At 47.3% G+C, this 26,248-nt stretch overlaps 1 protein-coding gene and 1 long non-coding RNA gene across 7 annotated transcripts in view; one reads left to right on the forward strand and one right to left on the reverse strand.

The window, feature by feature from the left end:
• FOXN3 (forkhead box N3) overlaps positions 1–26,248 on the reverse strand; it is a 396,278-nt gene that overhangs the window by 18,585 nt on the left and 351,445 nt on the right. For 4 of the 6 annotated variants that reach the window (XM_060620508.3, XM_060620510.3, XM_060620511.3 and 1 more), the window contains 2 exons: positions 11,963–12,028; positions 2,799–2,904 (listed from right to left, as the gene is read on the reverse strand). In XM_060620508.3, the coding sequence (XP_060476491.1) occupies positions 2,799–2,904; positions 11,963–12,028 (172 nt within the window). The remainder of the gene's footprint in view (positions 1–2,798; positions 2,905–11,962; positions 12,029–26,248) is intronic. The other 2 variants (XM_060620512.3, XM_060620513.3) reach the window with 2 other exon arrangements.
• On the forward strand, positions 10,687–11,927 carry LOC132670196 (uncharacterized). Its single transcript, XR_009606521.2, has 2 exons — positions 10,687–10,778; positions 11,208–11,927. It is a non-coding gene; the product is annotated as an uncharacterized LOC132670196 (long non-coding RNA).

Genomic DNA, 26,248 nt, shown 5'->3' on the forward strand with positions numbered 1-26,248 from the left:
TCCCATGGGGCAACCATCCCAACCTCTTCCCTTTCTCCTCTTTAGCCCGAGGGGATGCGGCTCCTTCCAGTGACTACCTTCTCCAGGACACCTGGAGATCTCTTTTCACCCTTCCAGTTATCTGGTTAATAACTTCCTATCTGGTTAATTAATGGTTCTTAACATGAAAGTCTCCCTGACTGAATACCTAGTGTTATCGCTGTCTCCTGACTGCACCTGAAACCTGTTTTGTGGTCTTTTACTGTGGAAAAGCCAAAGTGAGGTGCTCGTTGGACTGGATAAGTGGCAGCTCTCTAACCAGAGACAAGACTTCATTGTTTTGCTGTGGTGTTTTGTTATCTTCTAACCAGAACATAACTAGAACACCAACAACAAAAAAAATCAGCATTTTAAATAATGCCTCTTGGGAGTACTAATCAGTAAAATGTATGATAACATACACCATGAGGGTAATAATTAAAATTAGGGGGTGGCTCCTGCTGAAGGCCAACTTGGTCTCATGTCTCTCCCCCCCCCATGCGCCTGGCTCTTCTGTGCCCTTCTACGAGGAATGGCTGGAGCCACATCCAGATCCACGTGGCAGGCGCCAAAAGACTGCTCAAGACAACAAACTGAAATCTACACTTAGAATATGCTAATGAACATAGATTGTTGTTCCACATGCAAACAGTCTACAGTCTCAAAGTCCTGTCAACCAAAAGGTAAGCCAGGAGGTGAGGCAGAAAAGATGTTAAGTAAGAAAAGAAAATGGAATGTGTTTCTCTCATAATGTGAGGCAAAGGTGCTGATACTTTGGCTGCATGGAAAAGGCTTATCATTTAAGAACTCAAGAATTATTGACCTACAGATAACCAAGAAAGATCCTAGAGAAGTATAAGAGAGGGCCTTCCATATATTTTTGGAAAGTATCACCATGTTGGGCTAGCAGAAATGCTAAGTGGTTTTCTAACTTTCTTCTTCTTCTTCTTCTTCTTTTTTTTTTTTTTAACGTTTATTTATTTTTGAGACAGAGAGAGACAGAGCGTGAACAGGGGAGGGGCAGAGAGAGAGGGAGACACAGAATCTGAAACAGGCTCCAGGCTCTGAGCTGTCAGCACAGAGCCTGACGCGGGGCTCGAACTCACAGACCGTGAGATCATGACCTGAGCCGAAGTCGGACACTTAACTGACTGAGCCACCCAGGCGCCCCTATTATTATTATTCTAATTCCAACCAAATTCCTTCCTTATCAGGTCCTAGACACCAGCGTCTGCCCTGAAGACTGAGGGACTTCCATCTTGGCAAGACAAGGCTGGTTTGCCAGAAGAGTGAGTGGGAAAGCACCATGCGGTTGTTTCACACGAGTGAGCTCGACGTTGTGCCTCCCTCAGGACCCAGCGAACAGACTTTCTGGGGTGGTTTCCTCTGGGACATGACACTCTAGGGAAGAAAAACGGTCTTCAGGTGCAAACTTGATCCAACAGAGCAGAGTGAGCAAGCAGATGCTGTGGAGGGGGGCAATGTGACAGGCCTTCCAAGCAAGAGCCTGGGCAAACCTGAGGAGCCATCAGCCACGTGAGACCCAGCCCATCTACGGCAAGCGAACCATTGACAACAGAGAAGGACACACACACAGGAATTTTACTACACTGAGTCACCCATTAAGGGGCCACAACCAAAACATGGGGGCTTTCAAAGGAAAGGGAAATTCATCCAGGGCAAGCTCAGAGGCCATGTTCTGAAAAGCTTTGTGAAGCAATCATTTTTGTGATGGACCCTGAAGGAGGTGCATGTGGAGGCTGAGCGAAGTCTACATAGAGGCAACCGAATGGATAAGATCGGCCAACGCTAGACGTATCTGGGGAACAAATTTGGTTCGAGGACACCAGAGGACTGGGGTTATGTCAGGCTGATGTGTGGGAGCCATGGAAGGTGTTTCTGCAGACGGCTGGAGAGGCACATTTTAGGAAATGAGTCTGACAGTGGCCGATGGGTGGGCGGGAATGGGCAGAGAAGCGGCAGGAAAATGGGAGGCAGCATCCACACTGGCACATGTAAAAGGTCTAAGCTAGCGAGACACCCTAATCCAGGGCCGGCAGTGGAGATAAGAAGGATGGAAGAAGGAAATTTCCCAAGGAAGAGTTCATGTGGTTTGGCAACTGACCTGATTCTTGGAAGCAGGGGAGTGATGCCCCATGTTATTTCTATCCCACTAACCAAAGGCACTTTTCACACATGATTTTGCATTTCATTCTGGAGGTAGACCAGTTAGCCTAGAATCTAATGAACAACTTGCTCACCACTTCCTTCTCCCCACCTTGTCCCACCTTCTTCAACAAAAAAGCTTAATTTGTCTTCATCTCCTCATCTACAAAGAGACTAAGATAATTTGAGCCCAGAAGGAGAAGCTGGATTGGGGTCCCTGGGGAGTTACTTTGCCTTTTCTTTAAAAAAATTTTTTTAAATTACATTTATTTATTTTTGAGAGACAGAGTGAGACAAGGTGAGAGTGGGGGAGGGGCAGAGAGAGAGGGGGAGACACAGAATCCAAAGCAGGCTCCAGGCTCTGAGCTGTCAGCGCAGAGCCCTATGCAGGGCTCCAACCCACAAACCATGAGAGCATGACCTGAGCTGAAGTCGAACGCCTAACTGAGTAAGCCACCCAGGCGCCCCTACTTGGCCTTTTCTTAACACCCAAACCAGGTTGATTGTCTTCACTCCTTAGAGGCTGGTCCTCTTCATCCCAAGTGGCCCCGTGGGACACATGATGCCCTTCCCACTCGTTCCGGCAGGCTTTGCCCAGCGAGTGCCTCCCTTACCTCACAGCTGCCGTCATTCCAATGGGAGTGATTGGCAACGGCCGAACTCCAGGAAACAGCCCGCGGCTCAGAACCCGTGCTCCATTTTGTATCACTCCTGGAGGAACTGGAAAAACAAAACGGAAGAAGATACCACACGTGAATTCAACGGTGAACATTTCTGTTTTGAGTCAGAAATTCTGGATACATCAGGAAGAGAGAGAGAGAGAGAAAGAAAAGAAGAGAGAGAAAGTGATTATTATAAGCACAAAGAGTGAGCAGTGATAGAAACACACACACACACACGCGCGCACACACACGTAGAAGGGGAAAGAAAGATACCACGCCTCAAGAAAGAGATTCGGTCAGCCATGTCAGACCAATACCTTACAATCAAATTATTGATGCGTTGGTTTAAAAAAGGGTGAGTTTTCAAAAGCGGGCTTCAAACATTACTTCCTTGCGTTTATTAAATATAAGCTTTTCTTTCCACTCAGACCCTAACAAGATCTCGAGAACACTAACACAAGTCTAATAGCAATGACCAAACAAAAGCATTTCTTCATGCTTCTCTGGTGATGGTCAGAAGCTGAGAACATCTTTCTATCTGTCCTTAACCTGACAAGAGAAAACAGGAGCCAAAAGAAAAGCAAAGCTGATTTTATAAGCTACTTGGCACCTCAGTGCTCACAACACAGTGTGTGCTCACAACGATTTCGGCCGCCGGAGGAAAGACCCCTTCCTCAGTGTGGCTGGGAGTGGACGGTTGGCAGGGTGGCTCTGGCTCCCGTCTCAGAACCATGCACAGCCCACTCTGGAGGACCCACGGCCTCCTTCCTCAAAGCTTCCCCAAGCAATTCTCCCCAGAGTTCTCTCACCATCCCGCCTTCTCCTAAATACACACATCCCTGGAGCAATCGTAAGCCAACCTTTTTGCCAGTGCCCATCAGATGATGTCTGTTCCCATACAAACCCACAGTGGGCTCACCCCTGTATGAGGGTTTACACCACAGGGGAGCCACAGGACATCCCCGATCGTCCATCTTTTTCGACCTCCCGGACAGCAGTTTCATTAGGTTCAAGCTAATATTCTTACTGTACAACCAACCCTCCTCCGTGTGTCTCCAGGGCCAGGCGTGCATTGGGAAGCACTGAGGCAGGGCTTGGAGTCTTAGCTTCCATTTCAGTTTCTCTTGTGTGACTTTGTGCAAGTTACTGAAATCTCTTCTTCCTTCTCGGAACAGTGTCCTAGGAACCCTTCTGCCGTCAATGTCCTGAGTCCCCAGGGCTCTGGCTTTGTCCATGGAGCCCCCCGCACAGTCTCATCCAGAGGCAAGGTGGATAAATCATGCCTTCTCAGACAAAGAGCCTCTAGGAAATTATACATACAAAAATGAAAACCCTTCTGGATATTAAGTGTTAAAGTCAGTATTATTTGTGTAGAACACTCTTTACAAAACACAGACTTTTTATTCCTGTAATGTTTAGGCCTCTAAGGGCATGTTTCCATAAATTTTCTGAACCTTTAACTAGAGGTCTTTCATGTAGGATGAATGTCCACTCCTGAACATGGATGATGTTATACAGACCGATTCCTAGAGAATTCTGTGGCTCTTGCTAGAATTTTTGCTATTTCTCTTCCAGGTTTGTGTAAGGCTCTTGCTATTGGGTTTTATAAAAGGTGGATGGGAGACAAAAACCAGCACTTAAACCAGGTACTACTAATGTCGTCCAGGGGTCCAGAATCTTTCCATTCACTTACCACATTTAACCGTGACAGTAGGCTGAACTAGATCAGGAACTCTTACCCGTTCCTTACTATCAGCCTGGTTTCGGATAGCAGATCATCTGAGACAGGAGACTTACCAGGTATCTAAAAGCATGAAACCTGTTATAATGTAATACTGGAGGGAAGTATCCTATTTTGCTTCGTTGATGAGTTCTTTCTAAGGAAGAGCATCTAAAATTTATAGTAACTGATCTACATACTCATTTCAAGACCTCCTCTACAGCTACAAGACGGCGTGGTATTAGTGTGAACACAGACACACAGATCGTGGAAGAAAACAGAATCCAGAAATAGACCCGCAAATATGTGGCCAACTGACTTTTGGCAGAAGGCATCAAGACAATACGATGAGGGGAAGCAGAGTTACAACAACCGGCGATCCATTCAGGAAAAAATGAGCCTTGGTCCTTACCTCATGGCCATACACGAAAGTTAATTAGAAATGGATCATAATGCAAATGTAAGAACTAAAATTAGAAACGTTTTAGAAGAAAATATAGGAGGAAAAATACCAGCAATTCCCAAGGACAGACATGCAAAAATCAGTAGGACTCTAGAGTCTGTAGAAGAGGCTTCAGGTTGCTTGAAAAGAGAGGCTTTTAGTTTGTCTGTCTGTTTTGGAGATCGCAGGAGAGGGTTTTTCAGTTATCTTGCCGTATGGTAGTCTCGTTGAAATGGCCAGAAACCACAGGCTCAGTCCCATTCTGATAATACCAGTGAAGATATCAGTCACTAAAGATCTCATCTAGAACGGCGAGCAAATCTGATAGAAAGGACTACTTGTTAAAATCACGTAAACGCTTAAAATCTGCACCACAGTCGTAATTCTTGCCAGCAAAATTATTACAGTCCCATATACAGACTGTATCGATGCATGGATTAACATACCGAGTATCTGCTTATGTATTCCATGAAGGGGACACAGGGTCGCCACAGCTAAGTGGGACAGACAGAGAATTAAAGAGGCAATGGAAATACACTGTGGTAAGCGGGGCGAGCGGCCTATAGGCATGAAGGATGGAGGCATCTAACCCGAAGTAAAGGGTGTCTGGGAAGACTTCCTGTAGAACTCCAATCGGAGTTGGCATTCAAAGGCACAAGAATGGCACATACAAGGCCTGGAAGTAATAAAAATTACGATGTGCACAAGAACAAAAACTAACTTGGCTAAAGCGTATGATCCCTCTGCGGGAATGAGGTGCGTTTGGGCTTCATCCCATGGATATGGGGAAAACCATGAAAGGGTTCTGAGTGGGGGAAAAGGTCTGCAGCACGGTGGCTGAGAGCCAGACTCTGGATGTTGGAGGGGTCCAACACCATCTTTGCATCCCATCTCTGGGTCTGCATCCCATCTCTGTCATTTACTGCTTGTGTCCCCTGAGCAAGCCACTTAAGAGGATGGGGACAGAAATGGTATTTATCTCACAGAGTGGAGATTTAACTGAGTTAATAAAGGCACTACTGTTATGCAAAATTACCTGTTAGTCATCAATATTATCATCATCAACATCAACATAACCAACATCCCCTGAGCATCCTGAGGCAGCCTGTGTTTTCTCCATTCTAGGTGAGCCCAAAGTCCACAAGAACAGAACAGAACAAACCCAGACCATGTTGGAAGAACTTAGCCATCTTCCCGGTCACAGAACGTAGCTGGAGGAACGGTGACAGCTCTTATGGGGCTTCTGGTCCCATGTCAGAGTCACCCCTGTGGGAAATACCTGAAACACCTATAATTCTGGGACAAAGACTGGGGTGCCCTGGACAGTGAAGACAGCAGATGGGAGTCATATAGCATGGCCAGGGAGTCATCTGCCAGCCAAAGGAGAAAAGCAACCCCAAGGACAGTGCCCTAAGCCCAGAGTCCTCTGTCCAAGCGCCTAGAACTGTTATGCCCCAGGGGGGATGCCCTACAGAGAGAGGAACAAAGAAAGGAAGTGAGCACGGACTGGGGACCAGGGTCTTTTCGTGTCCTCAGCTCATCTCAGCCTCCAGGGAAGAAGTGCTCTGCAGTGGTTAAAAGTACAAGCTCAGGGCAACATGGCCTCCGTCCACCCCCAGTCTTGCCTCCCCACTAGCTCTGCAGCTTTGGGCAAGTGCCTCAACTTTCATGTGCCTCAGTTTCCTCAGCTGCAAACCTGGTATAAACAGCTCATAGGAGTGTTGCTGAGTGTTAAATAAGACGACTGATGTAAATTGCTTAGTTCGGCGGCCGGTCCATTATATAAGCTCTTCATCACCATCTTGTTCATCCTTCCACTATCCCATGCACCTCTCTACCTTCCTCTTACTAATTATAAGGAACAGGGCCTAAGGGGGGTGTTGGGGGGGGGGTGGAGGTCAAGACAGGGAGAAATTCTTCCAGCCTTTTATGCTTTTTAGATATCTCAACTCTGCATTTGCCCACATCTTCCGGATTAATGAAGTGTATTCACTTCAAAGAGAATCTCACGGACGAAGCTATTCCGCAGCACTAAAAAGGCTTTCCCTGAGCCATTTCCTGAACCTCACAGACTTCTGGCACATAAACTAGGCTCTTCTCCTGACTCCTGGAGTTTGCTCTCAAATGAGCTGCAACTGAATGCTGCCTCTGCCAACCAAACCTGGCACTTCTCAGTCCTCATCACTGGCAGCGCTTTTCATGTTGGGATGGTGATGTGTTCATATTTGCTCATGGGCTGCCAGAAGCCAGCTGTGACACTTAACTATTCTCCCATCTTTTCTCCTTCCTGTCTCCATCCCCAAGCGTCAGGAACGTGGCTTCTGGAAAACGAATCACAGCCTGTCTAAAATGTCTGTGAGGTCCATATTAACCAGTCTTTGGTTCTGGGGACTCGGAGGGAGCATGAATCCATTCCTCAGCTGTTTTCCTATCAGCACGGTCTATCTACCCCTTCCTTTTCCTCTGTATTGCCCTCAGGGTAAATCAGAACGAGCCCTTTACAACCAGCCCGTCCCACCCAGTGTATTGAAATTGTACTGAAATTGTACCATGGCTCCAGCCCTCCAGCCCAGAAGAGTATAGTGAGAAAACTGGATATGCTTGTGGCGGTCACTGCAAAAGGCACAGGCCTCCAGCAACCATCCTTTCCTGTAAGATCAGTTCAACATTCAGCTTTTACACACAAGAAGACACATCTCTGAGATTCTCGGGTTCCTGGGACGAGGCGCCAAGGACAGGGGCCCCACGGCTCCCACTTCTTGCTGACCATCCCCTTTCTCTTATAGTGTAGAGTGACTCTAAACTTACTTATTTTTAGGCAATAAGGAAGTAACACGCAGAAAGAGGAGTGAACCGAGCAGCACTGCTCACCGTGATCTAAGCATGATCACCTGGAGGACCCAAGAAAACCGTCTGTGGCACAAGACAAACTTCCCTCCACGCTCCGCCACCCTCGGTGTGGCCCCGTCCCAGCCTCCCCAGCCTCCTTCCCGATGCTCAGCTTCCTTGATTTTCACGGCTTCTAAAATTAACCTCTGAGCTCCTGCTGCCTTTGGAGGGCAGCCCTGGCTGACACTACCAGAGGCCATAAGTTGAGTAGCAAGTGCTTCCGATAATCCTTCCCCTTCCCAAAGTGGGACTTTCCACCTGCTTACTTGGAAAGATGCTGGGGAGGGGGCTGGAATGGGGGAGCCTCCGTCCTGGTCGCCTTTCTTCTCCAGTGCCTGGTGTGCTGGATGCACACTGTAACTCCAGGGGGTGTGGAACGCTGCCTCCTTCCCTCACCTCTGCTGTCCCATTTTGTTGTTTTGTTTATCATCCAGAGTTCCTCTCTGGGAACATTCCAACTAGGGATTATATAAGCCTTTGAAGATGAGAATGGTGATCTTACTTCCTAACAATCCCTCCATTGGGGTTAAAGATGACTCACAGGGCTTGTCAGAGGGGAACAGCAAAGCAGGTACTTAAGTAGACTCTAGAAGCTGGAATTAGTCTATATGGCTACTTTGAAGGAAGAAGGAGAGGTGGATGGGTCTAGAAGCACAATCCAAAGTTCAAGAGATAATGCAGCAGCAATGTCCTGTGCTGAGTTTTCTGGAAGTGGTGTCCTATAGCACATGCAAGACACAACAGCATACCTTCTAGAATGTTCCCCATGCTGCAAAGTGGAAAGTCTGGAAAAGATAACATCATCACTGGGGCTCCGGGGGATGGGGGTGGGGACAAAATGTTGAAGCCTGCGGTTTTGATTAGATGCACTCCGCTGCCTCATTGAAAGTGAAGCATCCGGTCGCCAGGAGAGACTGATGGGACCCATAAGGAGCCAGCTCAAGTAATACCAGGGGCAGGGTCCGGGGCAGGCTGAGCTCCCTTGGGGCACTGTGGGACCCCTCAAAGATAAAGGGGCCTGGCTGACTGTGATTCTCACCAGTTTCTTGAGAAGTTTCCTTTGTACGATCTACTCAGCTTGGACTGTGGACGGTGGCTGGTTTGCCAGCCCCGAGCTAGCTTTGCAGATGCTGGGCGCAGGGAAGGAAGAGAGGAAACAATCTAAGTGGCTGCTGTACGGTGACCTTAAGTGGGGCGGCTATGAAGGTCGATGGCAAAGGAAAAGCCTTTCAAGTCACCCAAGCCAGGCTCTTACTGTTGGAAGTGACAGCAGCAGACAGACGAGCCTGGTGGCCCCTGTTCAAGCAGCATCCTAGCCCAGGAGGGGAAAACAAGGGGCTATAAATAGTGCACGAGGAGGCTCTGTAAACAGAGCTCGGCCACAGCGCAGCCTGGGGGCGGGACACAGGCAGTTCCGTGCAGATGCGAACCTGTGCTCCCCGTGCGTGGGCAGAGGGGACGCCTGAATGCTATGCACCCACGCCCACACCGGGACACGTGCATACAAACACCACGAGGCAGGCCGCCCGCCCTCCACCACCAGGGCTGGGTGTCTGCCGCCTCTGAACCTTTTTGGTGAGGAATCACCTTCCACTTTTTCCAGGCCTCGGGGGCAGCTGGCAGGGCAGGAGTATGGAGGCTGCACCACAGAAAGTATCTACCCCTTCTCCCTTCAGGAGGCCAGACACTCACCGAATCCCAGGAAAAGAAACACGCAACATAAGATAAGGACAAGGGGAGCGGGAGGAAGACGGAAGCCGAGAAGTGCTAAGAGAAGACGGAGGCCCCCAGCTGGAGACACCCCCACCCCCCACCCTGCCCCCGACTCCTTTACTGGGAGGCTGACCAGTGGCCACCTGGCTTCCCAAGTGCACACCGTAGACACTCAGTGTATGTTCACTTCTTTCCTAAAGTCCTGTTCACATCTTCAGGGGATTTGCTCCGGCCTGTTGACCATGTGCTAGCTTGACCATTAGAGGATTTTACTAGAGATTGGGGCCAGATGGGAAGGAGAACACAAAGATGATGCTCCTACCCCCTTCCTAGTCTTTACATTTATTTCTTGGAGGCTCCTGCCAATGGGCCTCTCCTTCCCTGACTTTTGTGGGCTTCCTGGTTCCTGCCTTCTAGGACACTGGAGCTGTCTTCTTGGCCCGGAGCTTTCACGAAGGCCAGGCTGAGGCTGAATTTCTCACAGAGCTAACACTGAGGAAGAAAGCCTTCTAAAAAAGCCCTACAGCTTTGACACATGAACACTGAACTTTTAAAACTCAAATTCTGCATTTCCATGCAAGTAAGACTATGGATACCCTGAAAAAAATAATTATTTATAGTTTGAGTGTTATAGTGAGGGAGCGGGGAGAAGTTCATTTAGCCACTACTGATAATGGACTTCCATGGAAGCTGCTAGGGATCCGTTAATGACCAATCCCCCTGCCTCCTTCCCTCTTAATTCCATCATTCTGGTTCATCAAAAGCTTTTCTTTAAGCCAGTGATCCCTGTGCACAGTGGCCGGGTGCTAACGAAGATGCTCCTGAATCTTCTACGGCTCTGACGAAAAAAGTGTTTTCCTCACTGTTAAGTCATGCAACATGACTCCCGAAACTGTTTCAGACTGTAACTTGGTTACAATCTGTCTGCACTCTTCCTGCAATGTCATCTGAGAATGGAGTTTTGTTTTGTTTTCAATTTCTCTGCAACTTCAAACGTCATTTAAAAACCACATTACAGGGTAACTGCTAGTCACTGGGCTGTGCTAGTTACACAAGTGCTTAGCAATGGCGTTTGCTTCTCGGAGGTGTGGGCAGCCTCTAACACTTCAACTGCTGGCAATCTGAGATTAGCCAAGAAAGAAAGGGAATTCTACGCCTTTCGGAGCAGGTAATGGCAGCCCCTGCCAGGGGGATGAGTCTCTCCTGAGACACATCTCTCGGATTTTTAAAAGAAGGAAGGAGAAAGGATACACTCAAATTTCCCAAAGCTGCGGGGAAGGCTGTGACCAGTGGAGGGCTGTTAACAAAAGCACCCGAGAATGAACGTGGGGGATTTTCCTGACTCAGGGAGCCAGAGCCCCAAACAAGCTGAGGGCCCAGCCCCAAGAATGAGCCCGGTGGGTGCTGGGGTCTGCTGCATCACCTTATCAGCGTCTTCCGTCAACAGGAGGCTGCCACACAGCAATGTCCTGAGCAGACCCCAGGAAGTGAGCTGGCTACCTGCTCAACAGGGTTCTGGGCGGGGGTGAAGGGGGGGACCGGGGAACTAGCTTCAAGTCAGGAGGATGAGGGGACAGACAGATTATCTCCATTTAAGGTCATTGTTCATCACTCGGGAAGGAGACCTTTCCAAGGTGTAGCTCAGAGGTGGGAAAAGACACAATAGAAGACAAGTTCAAGGAAGAAGAAGAGCTGTTTCAAGCTTGACACTGCTCAGTGGCCAACGGCCGGTGAAGACAGGAGCCCTGCTTGGCTAAATTAGCCCGGCCCTTCTCTATGACAGCTTGGAAGACTGGTGGGGATGATGCGGGGTGGGGGGTGGGGGTGCATCATGATGGTTCATTTCAAGGCTACTTCAAGCTCTTGCGTCCCCGTCTTGCCGGACTTTCCTCTCCTCTCTAGCTATAAAGCGGCAGCCTGCTATTAATGAGGTCCCAAAGGGGAAAGAAATTTCTGTAACTAGGCACTGCTCAGTTCCATCACTGTTAGGCTGGCCCCACAAAGCCTCTTCTAGCAGAAACTACAAACTCACAGGAACTATTCCTGCAGGAGAAAGGAAGTTCTCTCCGTGGGAATCCATTATGGGGTCTGTTTCCCTTCCCCCAAGTCTTAAGCCCTGAGATTATATTAAAACTTTGTCATCTCGGAAACACACCTATGCATTCATTCACACATAGGCATGGCCGCATGTCTGCAGGCATATGCATGTAATCATGCACTTAGGTTAAGTTTTAAAGGGATTCTACAAGGGAAGTTCTACTTGAGAATTAGTTCTTCCTATGGCCTGGTATATAAATGAGAAGGTTAAGTTCACAAACTACGGTGCTGTAGGCTATAGAAATATCTACTCACAACCTGCTTGTATCTCAGGGGGAGTATTCAAAAGCATCATGGCACTGGCAGCATCAATGTCAGGATCTGGAAAAATCAACCAATAAATAACATTATTTACAACGGGGCCGGTGTCTGTGTGTGTTTTTTTTCCCCCTGCAAGTTACAGTTTATGAAAGCAACAGAGAAAAAAAAAAAATCTGGGAACAAGATGAGCTATCCCAAAGGTGACTTTCTTCCCGTTTGCATTTGAGAGGAAGAAAGGTATTCTAGAATGAGATTTAAGGGGCAGGTTAGTAAGTTTCTCAGACAAAGCATGGTCCTTCCTCATTTCGCTCATTTCATAATCTGACTATATGTTCCTGATAAGTTGCTGATCTATGCACCCCTACAGCTTACTCCTCTGGCACGGAGGAGTAGGGGAGTGGGGTGACAATAGGACTTTTAGCTACAGAAGTCTTTGATGAACTGGGGAAGCTCACAGCACCGAGAAGAGAAAGCCCTAAATATACCTGCATCTAGTGAGATACAAACAAGACGTCGGATCATTTCCATCTGTCAGCAGAATGTAAATTGTACTTTACGAGACGGTGTGTGCACACAGTGGTGGTAGCAGAAGTGGTGAAGGCATTAATACACACACACACACACACACACACAAGATATAAAGAAAACATGAAAGTTACGATGTTGAGGGCACAGCGTTTGCTTCCACATCTATTACTGCTTTTAACATGAGACAAAAAGAATACTCATCACCTCGCTGCTATAATTCTTAATAGGTTTCTGAATCCTTACTGATCCACCAGTTGACAGATGGCAGGTTATATAGAGACAGAGAAAAAATATTATCCTTTTATAACTAAATTCATTTTCCTCTGAGAAACAGCAGCGCTGCTGCTATGGAAATGAAAGTCACCATGGCAACAGTAAACAACTCCCAAGAATGGTCACTGAATAGGCTGAAAAGAACATCTGCCCCAGAACAGCGTCCCAGCTGCCCTGGGGCGAAATTCGCTAATAGTGCAGTGATGCCCCGTGACAGAAGCTGCCGCCTGTGCCCTGTCCGAATAAATGAAGTGTGCAATTGAAGTCGACATCAAAATGCCTGCCCTTGCAGATTACTACCTCTGCGTCCGCTAAACCCAGTGACTAATGATGGGGGGTGGGGGTGGGCAGGGGGGCTCGTACTTGTCAGTTTTTGTACAAATTACATGCCAAAAAATTCAATTTACTACTAATGGCTCCACGGCACTTTATTTTGGGTATTATGCTAGGAAATGACTTTTTTACTGTTTAAAAAAAGTACATTTTTCATACTTCACATGTGCAGTTTAATTCCAAGGGAGTAATGTGATACAGTATAAAGCCCCACAAGCGATTAATAATATGGATGACGCTGGTTCTAGAAGACAGCGTCTCAAAAAAATGGGGGAGGGGGGAAAGAACTTTAGAGGCCAGTTTCGATTTCGCCTGCAGGAGGCCCCTTACTTACACTCTGTAATGGAGTGAAGGTTTATGTTAATAGCATGAGGAACAGGTAAATTAACTTATTTGGCAACTCCTGGGGTGACATTTCTAAAACAGTCATCGTTCCCCACTGATATTAAAAAAACATATATATATATATTAGTTGAGCTGAAAGACTTAAGGTCCTATTCATGGTTCCCAGGGTTCCTGCTGCCCCTATGCCCCCGTCTCCCCACACAGCGTGTTGCCAAAAGCAGGTCTCTTAGGTTCTGGAAGGTTTTATGGAGGGACTGAGGTCTTCTCCCACTTCCTTTTTTTGGAAAGGGCCCCTTCCTCTTTCAGGGCCGAGAAAACACACCTGTTTCTTGGCAGAGCAAAGATTCTTTGACATCTTTGAGAACACAAGTGTTGCCAGCAACCAGGGCTTGGCCTGGGTGCCTGGCCCCGGCCTCCCCAGGCCACTCTTACCCAGACTTTTCCTCAACGACCAGGAGGTCCGATGGGGACAGACAGAACAAGAGGAAATACGGTAAAATGTCAGGAGCCTCTTCCTGTTTGTTTTCCCAGAAAATTAAAGAAAGTATTTCTTTATTCTTCAGAAACACACGACCACCGGAGAAAGGTACAAAGGGCCACAGAGAGAAAGACACAAGACATGAGAAAGAGAATCTTGAACCAAAAGAGCAGCAGCACGCACACGAATTTCGCGGAACCTAAGAGGCAACTTGGGAAGTGCTTCAGGCCCACAAAACATCACCGGGACCACCGCCCCCCCCATCCCATCTGAGCCAAATAAACACAGCGACTCATTCAGGACAAGTCCCTCCAGTGCTTCCTTCCGAGCAAGCAGACGTGCTATGCCACCTTAGGTGATGCGTTTTCTGTGAGAGCACTGTGGGTCTCCCTGAAAGATTTAATTCTCTGTGGTCAGGAGAGACCACTGATGGTTTACATCTTTAGGTAACAGAGAGGCTTTCTGATGGAAGTATTCCTATTCCAATAGGACACTTGAATCCAGAGTGCTTGTTTGGAGTTTTTTGGCTGGAAGGTTTTAGGCACTTGCGCAACTGTTTTGGGGCTAGGGGCTGGAGGCACAGCTGATTCTGAAGGATAACAAGGTCAAGGACTAGATGGAGGGGAGGATGAGCAGTGGGTTGACTGCATACGAGTTTCCCTGGGCTTCAAAGAGAGGTTTTTCTTCCCGTAAATGGTTCAATCCAGCTTATCAGCATAAGAAAAGAGAAAGATATTTTGGTCAGGAACTCTTCAGGAATGAAGATCTACTTGGTCAGGCGTACCCTTCACCCTTCGTTGTTGCATCTCTAGGGACCTGGGACTACCCTCTTTATTTTTGGTGAGTACAATCTTCCAAAATGAGGATGCTAATTTAGCATCCTCACACAGAATCCCCAAATCAGTTGCCCCTGCTTAATTCAGTCTAACACCAAGCGTGCCATCATGGATGCTTAATAAAGTTATGACCATCCTCAAATCAGAGCCAATCTCAAGCCTGGATTAAAAAATTCCTCCTCTGCTCATGGTTCAGTAACAAATGTTACTTCTCCTTTGGACCAGTTCCCAGCGCCCCATTTCAATTTTCATCTTTAATGCGGTTGTCTTGTTCCATTGCCTCTTCTCTGCAGTACAAGGCTGAAAAACGGTCACACACCTCAAAGATGCTTTCAAATCCTCTTCTCGCGAAGGTACATACACAAATACATTATGCTACGGTGATGGAAATAGGTAACAGAGCCTCTAGAAACAACAGTTCTGTTTCTTAGATTAAAAAAAAATAGATTAAAAAAAATATACAGATATGGCACTTCATTTTCCCCCAAAATGTGGAGATGGGTTTCTCTGGGGCACGGGGAAAGGGGGAGGGCCTTTTCTCTGTGAGTGATGGGAAAAGAAGTAGTCGAGGCATGAGAACTCCTGGGGTCAAGTCCTCAGTCTGCTGCTAATTAACATGTGACTTTAATTGTGCAGGGGTGGAGTTCATTTCTTTTAAAATCGTGGTGGGTGGTTGTAGACTTGGGAGCGACTGGTTGGTCTTCCAACTCATTCCACATAGTTCCTAGCTCTGCCTATAAAGTCCCCTGACTTCCTCTTCCTTTTCTGACCTGTGGCTGCCAGGACTATGGACTCCAAAGAGCACCTACCAAATGGCGCATTTATTTCAACGCTTTTGGAGGAAGTGAACACCCTCAGTAAGGCTGGAAGGATGCCCTATTGCTTCTGGAAAGCCATGACCTGTCATTCTGGGCATCTGCTGGGTCCACTCTGAGCAATCCATCCAGCCTGGCCCAGGCGTCTTGTGGATTTGGAGTGTAGCTTCTGTCTGCATTCGTTCTCCTTCTTCTGGGATCTGGGCTCATGGAGAAGTGACTGCAGAGTCGACCTATTTTAACTAAGAATATGACGGACGGTTGGAAGTCGTGGCTGTAGAACTGCTGCAGAAACATGAGCACTGTCCTTAGCATCACTGAGCTGACTGATCTAACAAAACAATAACGAAGCATGGCCTGTATGGAAAGCCGAAGAATTACAACCAGTGATTCTCTTAGAAATCGTTTAATTGTCCATAGGTCTAACACGTTTATTTCTCCCCACTCCTCCTCATAAACCGAAATGTTTTATAGGACGATGAAAGGTCTTTACAATACTAAATAAAAAAAGATTCACGAAGCATAAAAAAAAAAAAAAACCCACGATGAACAGATGACATCCATGTGGACAGAAATTATGAGATACAAGGACATGATGCTCAATCAAATGCACACACCAAGGTGCTCCTATTTTCTCACCTTTTCCACTAACAAGTGAGCCCTGTTACAGGGCTCCCCCTCACCTGCCTGTATTCCCAACGCCTGGAACAGTGCCTGGAACATAGGGGTGCTAGATAAATAGTTGTCGAACTAGCGAACGGATGGCTTATCCAAGAGCTGTCTGGGGCTGCCGCTGCTCATTCCAGGGCCAAAGACTTTTTTTTTTTTTTTTTTTTTTTTTTTTTAGTTTACTTGCTTAATTTTGAGAGAAAAAGAGAGAGCTTGAGCAGGGGAGGGGCAGAGAGAGAGAGAGAGGGAGAGAGAATCCCAGGCAGGCTCCATGCTATCACCGTGGAGCCCAGTGTGGGCCTTGAACCCAAAAACCTTGAGATCGTGACCTGAGCTGAAACCAAGAGTTGGACGCTTAACCAAATGAACCACCCAGGCACCCCTCTTTTCTTTTTTAAGAAAAAGTGATTTTAAGAAAAAGTTAGCACACTAAAAAAAATTAATTGATTAATTTTTAAGTAAGCCCTAAGCCCGATGTAGGGCTTGAACTCATGACCCTGAGATCAAGAGTCGTATGCTTACTGAGCCAGCCAGGCACCCCAGAGCATAAACCTCTTGATGTGCAGTGGAATCCCCTGGAAACTCCAGAAAACCAAATGTCAGGCCCCACCTCAGATGACACTTGAGTTTTGCAAAAGTTCACCAGAGGATTCTGATGTGTAGGAAAGGTAAAGGACCACCTTTAGTAATAGAAAATCAAGGGTATATGAATACCATCCAAAGTGAGTCCATGCCAAGTGCTCCCCAGAAATCTGTTACCATCTCTAACATCACTAGGTCTCTTTGCTTTGAAATATCTTTATCCACTTTCTGCAATGCTGCATGAGTACAATGCTGCACATCTGAAAGTATTCAGTTAGTCCGTGAAAATGGAGAAAAAAATGCTTGGGATAACTTTTAGGGCCAAGGAGACAAGAAATAGATGAAAACAATAAACAAGCAAGCAAATAAATAAAAACCCTGATTAAGGTATACATTCCCAGGCAAATTCTGGATACGTGTGATATCATTTATGTACACTCCATGTACTAAGGAAGTGGTTTTTCAATCAGGGACGATTTTGTACCCCTTCCCTCCAGGGGCATATGGCAGTGTCTGAAGACATTCTTTTAAAAGAATTTTTTATTTTTGAGAGAGACAGAGAGTGAGCAGGGGAGGGGCAGAGAGAGAATCCAAAGCAGGTTCCAAGGCTCTGAGCTGTCAGCACAGAGCTGGATGCGGGGCTTGAACTCACCAACTGCAAGATCATGACCTGGGCCAAAGTCAGACACTTAACCGACTAAGCCACCCAGGCGCCCTGTCTGGAAACAGTTTTGATTGTCATGACCGGGTGGGAGGGGAAGGTAATACTGGCATCTCGTGGGTAGAGCTCAGGGATGCTGCTCAGAATTCCACAGTGTATGGGAGAGCCCCCCTACAACAAAGAATTATCCAGTCGCAAATGCAAACAGTGCTGAGGCTGACAAACTGTAATAAGCTATGTGTACATGCGCTGTGGTCAAGAAAAGTAGGTCTTCGAGTCAAATGATCTCAATAGTATACATCAAAAATAAACAGATATGGAATTCACCTTGTTGTTGTCGCCTTCCCCGCCCCCCCCCCCCCCCCACCACCTTTTACCCGGAGTCCCTAAGCAAAGGATAAGAGAGAGGATGTCTATGTTGGTAGCTTTGAAGCCAGAGAGGTAGGGAGTGGTGCTCTTTGGCCACTGTTCTGATCAATCAAGATATCTGTAACAGCAGCCTCTGATTTCGTAGGGAGCAGCAGCACAGGGGAGTGCTGTCAGATCTACTGAGGTCACCTGCCACCAATATTTCTTCCACTTCCCTGTTGGCTGAAGGTTCTTAAGACGGTATTCACCATGGGTATGAAATGCAAACATCTGAGGGGTTCGCACAGCCAGACAGCGGAGAAAGTGACACCACAGAGCCCAGTGGACTATCTTCACAATGGATGGGACCTTGGGGAATAAAAACCTCATGCAAAGACTGATTCCAAGTGGTGACCTTAAAAATCATCGTCATGAGGGGAATTGGGCTAGAGAACACCAAGGGTGGCCCTTCTCCAAAAAACGGAGTCCGAGAAAACCCCAACCGCTTGCTACTCTGAAGAAACGAGGCAGGTTGAAACCAGCTATTAAGCAAGTTGAAACTAAGAGTAGTTTCTGCAAAAGGGAATCTAAATCAAGCTGAGGGGGTGGGGGATGAATGATTGACACATGCATTCTAGGTATTACTAGGCTCCCAGTCACACACCTTGTGATTCTTTCTCGGCCTAAAAGCAGTGACTGGTGAACTCTACAGGTGAGACGCACCGACTACGAGAGCAGCGACAACTTTGCAAATTAGTAGGAACGCATATATCCAAGTCAGCTCCCTGTTTAGCTTGTATAAATTGCCCATGTATTGCCCCTAATTGCATTTCGTGCGGAAGGGGATTTAAGGGAAAGGTTCTGGTTGCTAAGTACACAGTTCACGATGCATCCTGGGCTGGGAGTCGGACGACAAGGGTTCTCGTCTCTAGAGGACTCAGACGCCCGTCTCTAATGTGGCGTTAGGGTGGCTGAGCTGGGGACGCTCCGAGGGCCATGAACTCTGAGTCACTGCCGCTACTCCGCTGGAAAAGTAAAAGAAAGCTCACAGACACTCCCCACGGCAGATGCTTCCAACTTGTTTTGTCTCCTGGGAAAAGAAATGCTTTGACTTTGATGTCTGCTGGGTCTCTTGATTCTACTGTCCCCTTTGCTTTGGCCTTTCTGAGAGGTCTGCATGGCATCGCTTATCTTTGCAAATGTGTGAGTCCAGTGAACGTAAGACCTCAAGACCTTTCCCAGGACACGGAGGGTCCACCCTGTTCTTCTCGGCCGGGACACTGCCACTCCAACACGTCTTTTATCCAACGCTCAGAATTTCCCTAACGATCAACGATCAACATTTTACCTCTTCAATGTCTTCGACCAGTTGATGGAAGTTTTTCTAGCAGTTGTCTGGGAGCAAACGGAAAGGGACCACGTGGATTCAGGGTGACCCGTACAAGACTTCTGAAATTCTAGAACTTGAAGATCAGGGTAAAGGTGACAGGAGGCCCAGAACAGGTTAGGATTCTGTTCTATGAGTCACGATCATTTTTTTTTTTTTTTTTTTTTAATTTTTTTAGAGCCAGGGAGTTCTGGTTTGGCTCTGTCTGGCTTGTGAAAACTGTGCTGCAACTACCTGTCTGTGATGGGTTAAAAAAAAAAAAAAGAAGAAAAAAAAAGAAAAAAAATATTTTTAACTTCGTGCAGGTGGAATGAGAACCTGTATGTTCTTTGGAAGTGCCTTTCCCTATGCACCTCATTCAGTTGTAAATCCACTTACGGACTTCTCTGATTTTTGCCTCCCTGGAGATGCTGTAACTGATGGCCACGAGCAGAGGAGACATCTGGGGATTTTATGAAGGGGATTCCGACACAGGGAGGGAGGACAGGGAAATTAATGCTGAAGCCTTCTAGGCTCTGGATTTGTTTTTGCTTTGAAAACCTCCTGCTTGGTCCGGGCTTCTTCAACCAGTGATAGAGCCAAAGCCCGTCACCAGGCCGGGACTGGATGGGGGCTCTCACGAGAGCCGAAGGGCCGGGCCACACTGATATCTCAGAGGAAGGACGTCGGAGGAGAAGCCAGAGACAGAACCAGGCCCAGAGATCCCCAAGACAGGAACCGAAAGCCAGCGGGGCAGTCAGATACCCAGAGGACAGGGCACGTGACTGGCAAGAAGTGTTGGGGGACCACCAGGGCATCTGTCTTCAGTCATTTCTTCCTCTCTCCACACTGTTATGAGCTCATCTGTCTCCACCATCACTGCTCCCCACGGATGGGAAGATCAGTTCTCGCCCAGGCTCCACCCGGGAAGCCACTTCCTCCTCTAGTGACAGTCCCAAGGGCTGCGGACCTGCAGGCGACCACGGTACAAACTCTCCCACTGTTCCTGCCATTCTGGTGGGGCCACCAGGCAGGGCAATCTTGCTGGTGCTGGCCATGGAGCATTTCCACTGGCGTGGCATCTTCAATGAGCTCTGTCTTCAACTGGGTCGACGCGCAAAGCCTCTTTCCGGGAGCAGAGGTTCAGCTCAGAATGACACTGGCAGGTGTGTTAGTGACAGTAGATACCATTCACTACCCTGACACCAGAACTCCACGGCACACATCCACTGTCTGCCCAGCTCGCCTCGTCCGCCGCCCTAATGTCCGAGCGACAAACAGCTGGAGGGGAGAACTCTGAACACCAGGCTCACTTTGCCTGGGAACGCACGCGTTACATGACTCGCACGAATTTCAAAAGGGACCACAGAAGCGTCGATTTTCCCTGTTCTGACAGCCGCCTGTCATCAGACAGACACGTCAGAACTAAACCGCACCCCGTGCCTTCTGCACAAACGTCTATCATCTTGAATCCTACACCGCCCCATGCAATGTGCTACCCCTGTATGTGACTACGCCGTAAACACTGACCCATTTGACCTGATCTCTTCGTTGAAAAAGGTGTTCCGACGCTCAGATCAGTTTCCTTATTGGAGAGCTCCTTCTCAAACATCTGGAAGGGGGGACCACTGCCACTCCACAGGTCAACCCCACAGCAGTGAGATGCTATGGCATGGGCAATGGTTAGGCTCTCCACCCAGGAGTGACGCCCAGCATTTCCCTTTACTACTTCAAGACCCGTTAGAGGGTCTTCTAAGAACCTATCTGCAGTCAGAGGATATGAATGTGGGGAGGGAGAACAAATAAAAAAAACAATTCATCTGTTTACAGCCTATCAAGTCATCGGTGACAGTATCCTTGGAGAGGGCGTTCCAAAGAGGCTGGAACCGGACGCAGGAAGGAGAATTCACAACCAGACGCGGTACGGAAGGAAGGGAGTTCAGAGGAACCTGTCGTTTCCCACCTTGACCCTCTGCACCCGCATCGCAGGGATGTGAGTTCAAGTACATACGGCAGAATTCCCCTACTTTGCTACAGCTGATTTCCACATAAAAGTTTAGTATGTTCTCCGGGGAGAGGCCAGTCTATCCACCAAGGCCCAGAACTGCTCTCCCCGCCACTGCGCCCTGTGTCTGTGGCACCTAAGGGAGACCAGTCCGTCAGGTCTGCATGTGTAGGGGGCGGAGGGCAACAGAAACAGCACCCGACCCACAGTGCTGGGTGGCAAAACGTACAGCGAAGCCAACGGTCGACACCACGTCACCGTCTACAGGTCTTCCCTAGCTAGTCAGGAGGTCCCCGTCCATCCAGAGGGCCCCCAGAAAGCAAATGGCTCTCTGGCCACCCTGTGCCCAAATGAAAGAATATACTACTAAAATGTAGTTACTTAAATCCGGTTGAGGGCATCTTATCAAGAGATCAGAAGGCAATACAGATACAACCAGGCCCCCTACACACACACACACACACACACACACACACTCTACAATCACCCACTGACACAATCCTGCTTCTGCTGGCAAGTGGGTCCTGGAAAGCCATCTCTTTCTCCCTTAGAGACCTGAGCTTCAGACACAAAGAGCAACCAAAGGCGGCGAAAGCACACATCTCATCGCAGACCGGGAGATCCTTACTCCTGCTTCAGTCCATACGTGCCACACTAAGGACGCACCATTGCTCTTGGGCAGCTGGAGCGCGGTCCTGATAAGGAATGATGCTGAGTGCTACCAGTCCAACCCCTCGGCTGCTCTTCCAAAGTGACCTGGGGCTGCCGATTCTTAGGATTACCGGTCACCAAGCTCTGTCTGGGCCTCAGTTTTAGTGCTTAGCAGCCTTTTACGCTTTCTGGTCTAATCCTCTCCACCCCACCCCCCAAATACATTAGGAAAAAAAAAAAAGATTAAAGCAAATCGGGTGCTTGGTATTTTTTTTTTAAACCTTTGTGTAGTTCTCTGAAACACATTTATTCAGAAACAATCTACACTATGAAATATGGCAACTGAAAAATAAAAATAAGGCGCCAATAAAGCCCTTGTTTTCCTTTATCCTCCATGGTAACTTCCCCCAATGTCTGTCTCAAACCTGGCTCCTGGGATGTCCTGAAGCCTTTAGGGGTTGCGGGGTAAGTGGGCACACTGAGGAGCTATAATAACATAATGGTTATTAACTGTTTCCACTGAATAGTGCATACTCGGTTTCATACAAAGAGACAGAGGCATCATCTATCCCTCGTTGAGAACAAAAAATATCATTAAACTGTTAATGAGCAATTCCTTTTAGATCCAGTTCTACAAAGATTCAATAGTAAGGCTATACACAAAAGTATCATGAACATAAAAGGATTAAGCTTTCTACCCAACAAAATTTAAGCACAACGTTGTGCTCCTGGAAGAGACGTGAGAAGGAGCCCAGTCTGTCCCGATCCTGAAGGAGATACCAACCATTTCCAAGGGTGGGTGAGCCCTGCACTCAGAGTCCATAGGTAAGGAGGTTAGGAATTAACTTGGGTTTAAAGTTTAGTCTAACCATAAATCAATGAGTTGATCTTCTGGTGGGCGAACGGGAAATCTGTTCTGGAGACAATCCCCAGAGAAGTCTCCAGAACGGTTTCTGGGAATGGCTGAGACCCTGAAACAGGTATTGTGGGGTTGTAAGGAGTCTATTCTGAAGGATCCCCCTTTTTGGGGAGATGTGCTTGGTTTAAAAAAAAAAAAAAAGAAAAGAAAAAAAAAATCGAGCTGCTTACTTTCTAGCCGCATAGCATAAGTGGTTTAAACACCCAGGGCACAAAAATACTAAGTGAGCATCAAGTGGAGCAAAGTGGGCCCAAGTGTGGAGGGCGAGAGCTTGATCAGGGAGGCATGCTTTTAAAAGAGGTGAGTTCAGGCCAAACGTGATGTCCTCTTGCGGACGCGATGTATTATTCATTCCAGAACTATAAATGTGAAGCCAAATAAAGGTTTTCGGTTTGTGTCTGGGCATACCTGTTTTTGAACAAATCAGGAGGGATGACAATCACCAGGCAATATGATTAACAGAGCAAGCAGACGCTAAAGGCAAAAGTCACAAAACGCAATGGTGCGATCATGGGAAGGTCTGTTCCCACCGGGGCTGTGGCAAGGACAAAACCATCTGGAGACAGCGTTGCAGGCCAGCCCAGCAAGTGGGTGGATCAGGTTACTTCGTGCTAGCAACTGGCTTCGTTCCCCTACCGTGAAAGGCATATTTCATCTTTCAAGAGGAAAAAGTTATAGCAAGGACAATGCGAGCAAAACCGAAGGCTATTGGAAACAGAAAAGGAAAAGTCTATCCATGCCACCATGTTGGCACCTGCGTTTCTCTCCCACCCTTGCAAGATTCTTCTACGAAGGGGTTCAGCATATTTTCACTAAGCCTGAGCCCTGCCCGGGAAGTCTTCAGACTCGGGCTGCACCAGAGAACGTTGTGGCCACTGTCTTTTAAAGGTAAGGGCTTGGGGGAGGGTCAAGGAGAGGAGCAGAGGGGAAATCAAAATGATTACCCCTCTTTTTAAGCCCATCCAGTCTTTCCCAGTTCAGATTCTGAAGAAACCCAAAAAGCCTGTTTCTGCAAGCTCTTACCACTGAGAGACTCTGGGTGATGGGCACTGTAGGCCAGGTAGGCACAAGTTAAGCCCGTGCTACCAGCCTGCTGTCCCCCCCAGATGATTATTGCCTCAGAGAATGTGCGTGTGGGATAAGGTAAGACAGGCTGCAGGAGACAGGGGCAGGGACAAAGATACTCTCCAGAAGTCTGGGCTTTGGCTTAAATTATGATGCACAGAAAATGCTGAGACGCCTAAATTTCCCCTCCTTCCCGCATATTTCTCTCTCCCTCTGTTTCTCCCAGGTAAGAAAAAAGAACTTGTTTTTGAAAGGTCCCTCCTTTTCAAACAGAAATGTTCTTCACAGAGCCAATCTCACCTAAGGCTGAACCCACATATTCAACACAGTATTCTTTCAAAGTTATTTTCCATGCAATCTGCTGTATTCTGCACGTAGATTGCTGGCAAGATGGAATGAATGAACTAAAACCTGGGGTATCTCCCTCCTGAGCAGTGCTCCTCTGAGAGCACCTACCTGTTGCCTCCTGGCAAAGAAGGCTCCAAATCGCTTTTAGAACTTGTCATCTGGTGCCGTGGTAACTAGATGGGGGATCATGGGGTGCTGGCAGCAGAGGGATGGCTGGCTGTGCCTGAGTGGGTCGGAGCAAGCAGTATACGGCACTGCCAAATGCAAGTCTGCCATGAAGTCTCCTCTGCAAACCTCCACCATGGTCTCTCCCTTTCCAGACACGCAGAGCTCTTCTCACCGTGCCCGGGAACCTGCTTTGGGTTATCTTCTAATCACTTCTTGTGCATAACCATTTCTTGTGCACACACAGCGTCTTCTCAAAGAGATGACTTCCCTTGTCAGTAGGGGCACTCTTAACCCTCTCTGTAGTCCCCGTGGGAAGCTAGTGATCATTCATTCACCTTCTGGAACAGTCAGTACCTCTCTTCTAACAAGCCTGTCTTATTTGAATTCTGGGGGAAACGGGGAGAATTCTTCTTGTCATTGAATTCTTAGTTTAGGGAGGATGCTTGCTTCAAGAGCAGAAGACGCACTGAGGGCCGCAGGCGGCCAGCCCACACGTTCTCCAGAGTGAGCCACAGTTTCAGGTATCTGAGTGGAGTGCAGAGGAACCAGGGAGAACCTCTTCTTGCTTGTTGAACTGCCACAGAGGCTTGGTAAAGTACAAAGATGGTGACTTTCCTAAGTAGTCAAGACCTGATCAAGAGCTTGTCTCAATCAAGGGTCTTCTGGTCCTTTAGAAATGGACTTTTTAAAGACGTCTCATTCATTCCTAGATAACTGATTAGCTTCTAGGCTCTGCTACTTCTAGAACCTACCACACTGACTCAACCACAAAGGCCTCCTTGTGGTTAGCTCGGGTTTAATATTTCCATACACTGTGGTCTAGCCTGCAACATGGACTTCAAAAGCAAAAGAAAGATTAGTCTTAATCTCCAGAGGGGCTTAGGGTTACAGGCAAGTAGGATGTGTTTCTGAGTAGTCTGTAAACTCATCTAAAGAAGCTGGACATACTATCAAGGTGCTACAAACGTATTTGGGTAGAGTCTGAGACCCACAGCAAATGGAAGAAATTACATGGTTACAATTACTGTAGTCTCTACCATTCCTATTAAAATAAACTGGTTCGGAGCAGGAAATATATGTAATAAGCCCAGAACACCTTGTTGTAGTAGAAAATGAGGACACTGTCAAACTCTACGGACTTCATGTCTGAAGGGCTTAGGAACTTACCTGAGGGCCCTGCATTGGCCAAAGATGGGACAATTTGATCTCCCATGAGGACAGCAGTGACACTAAATTGAAACATACCAAACATGCTTACACCCAAAACTTTGCAATGACGCTAAAAAAATATTGAAACTCACTGGTCACCTGGTGGAAGTGCTAGGGAACCGACTCATTCTTTGAAAACTGATGAAAGAAGCAAACCATTGTTCTGCCTTTCCTATATGAACTAGAAAAAGTGACTAGCTGAGTGACTGATGAGATGTTTCTCTATATAGTATTCTTTGGGAAAAAAAAAGGTATTCTAGATAATACATAAAAAGGGAATAAAATGTTGCATTTGTAAAAATTTTGCGAGCCCCTAATGAATTAATTTATCAAAGGAGAGAAAATCAGTAGGCGTTAACACCACAGGTAAGAAACAAGCAGATACAGTGTATCACCTGATAGAGGTATAAACCCCACTTAGAAGTAATCTTAACCAAAAAAAGTGTTCTGTCTGGAGACATTTGGCGATGTCTGGAGACATTACGGTTGTGACTCGTGTGTGTGTGTGTGTGTGTGTGTGTGTGGGATCTAGTGTGTAGAGCCCAGAAATGCTGCTAAACATCCTACAATGAATAGGATGGCCCCCACAGCTAAGAATTATTTGGCTCTAAACATCTAGAGCTAAGGTTGAAAAATCCCGCTCTAGATTTAATACTCAATTTATAGGAAACCCAGGGGACA

The sequence above is a fragment of the Panthera onca genome, chromosome B3 (assembly GCF_046562875.1).
Source record: "Panthera onca isolate mPanOnc1 chromosome B3, mPanOnc1 haplotype 2, whole genome shotgun sequence".
Classification (NCBI taxonomy): domain Eukaryota; kingdom Metazoa; phylum Chordata; class Mammalia; order Carnivora; family Felidae; genus Panthera; species Panthera onca.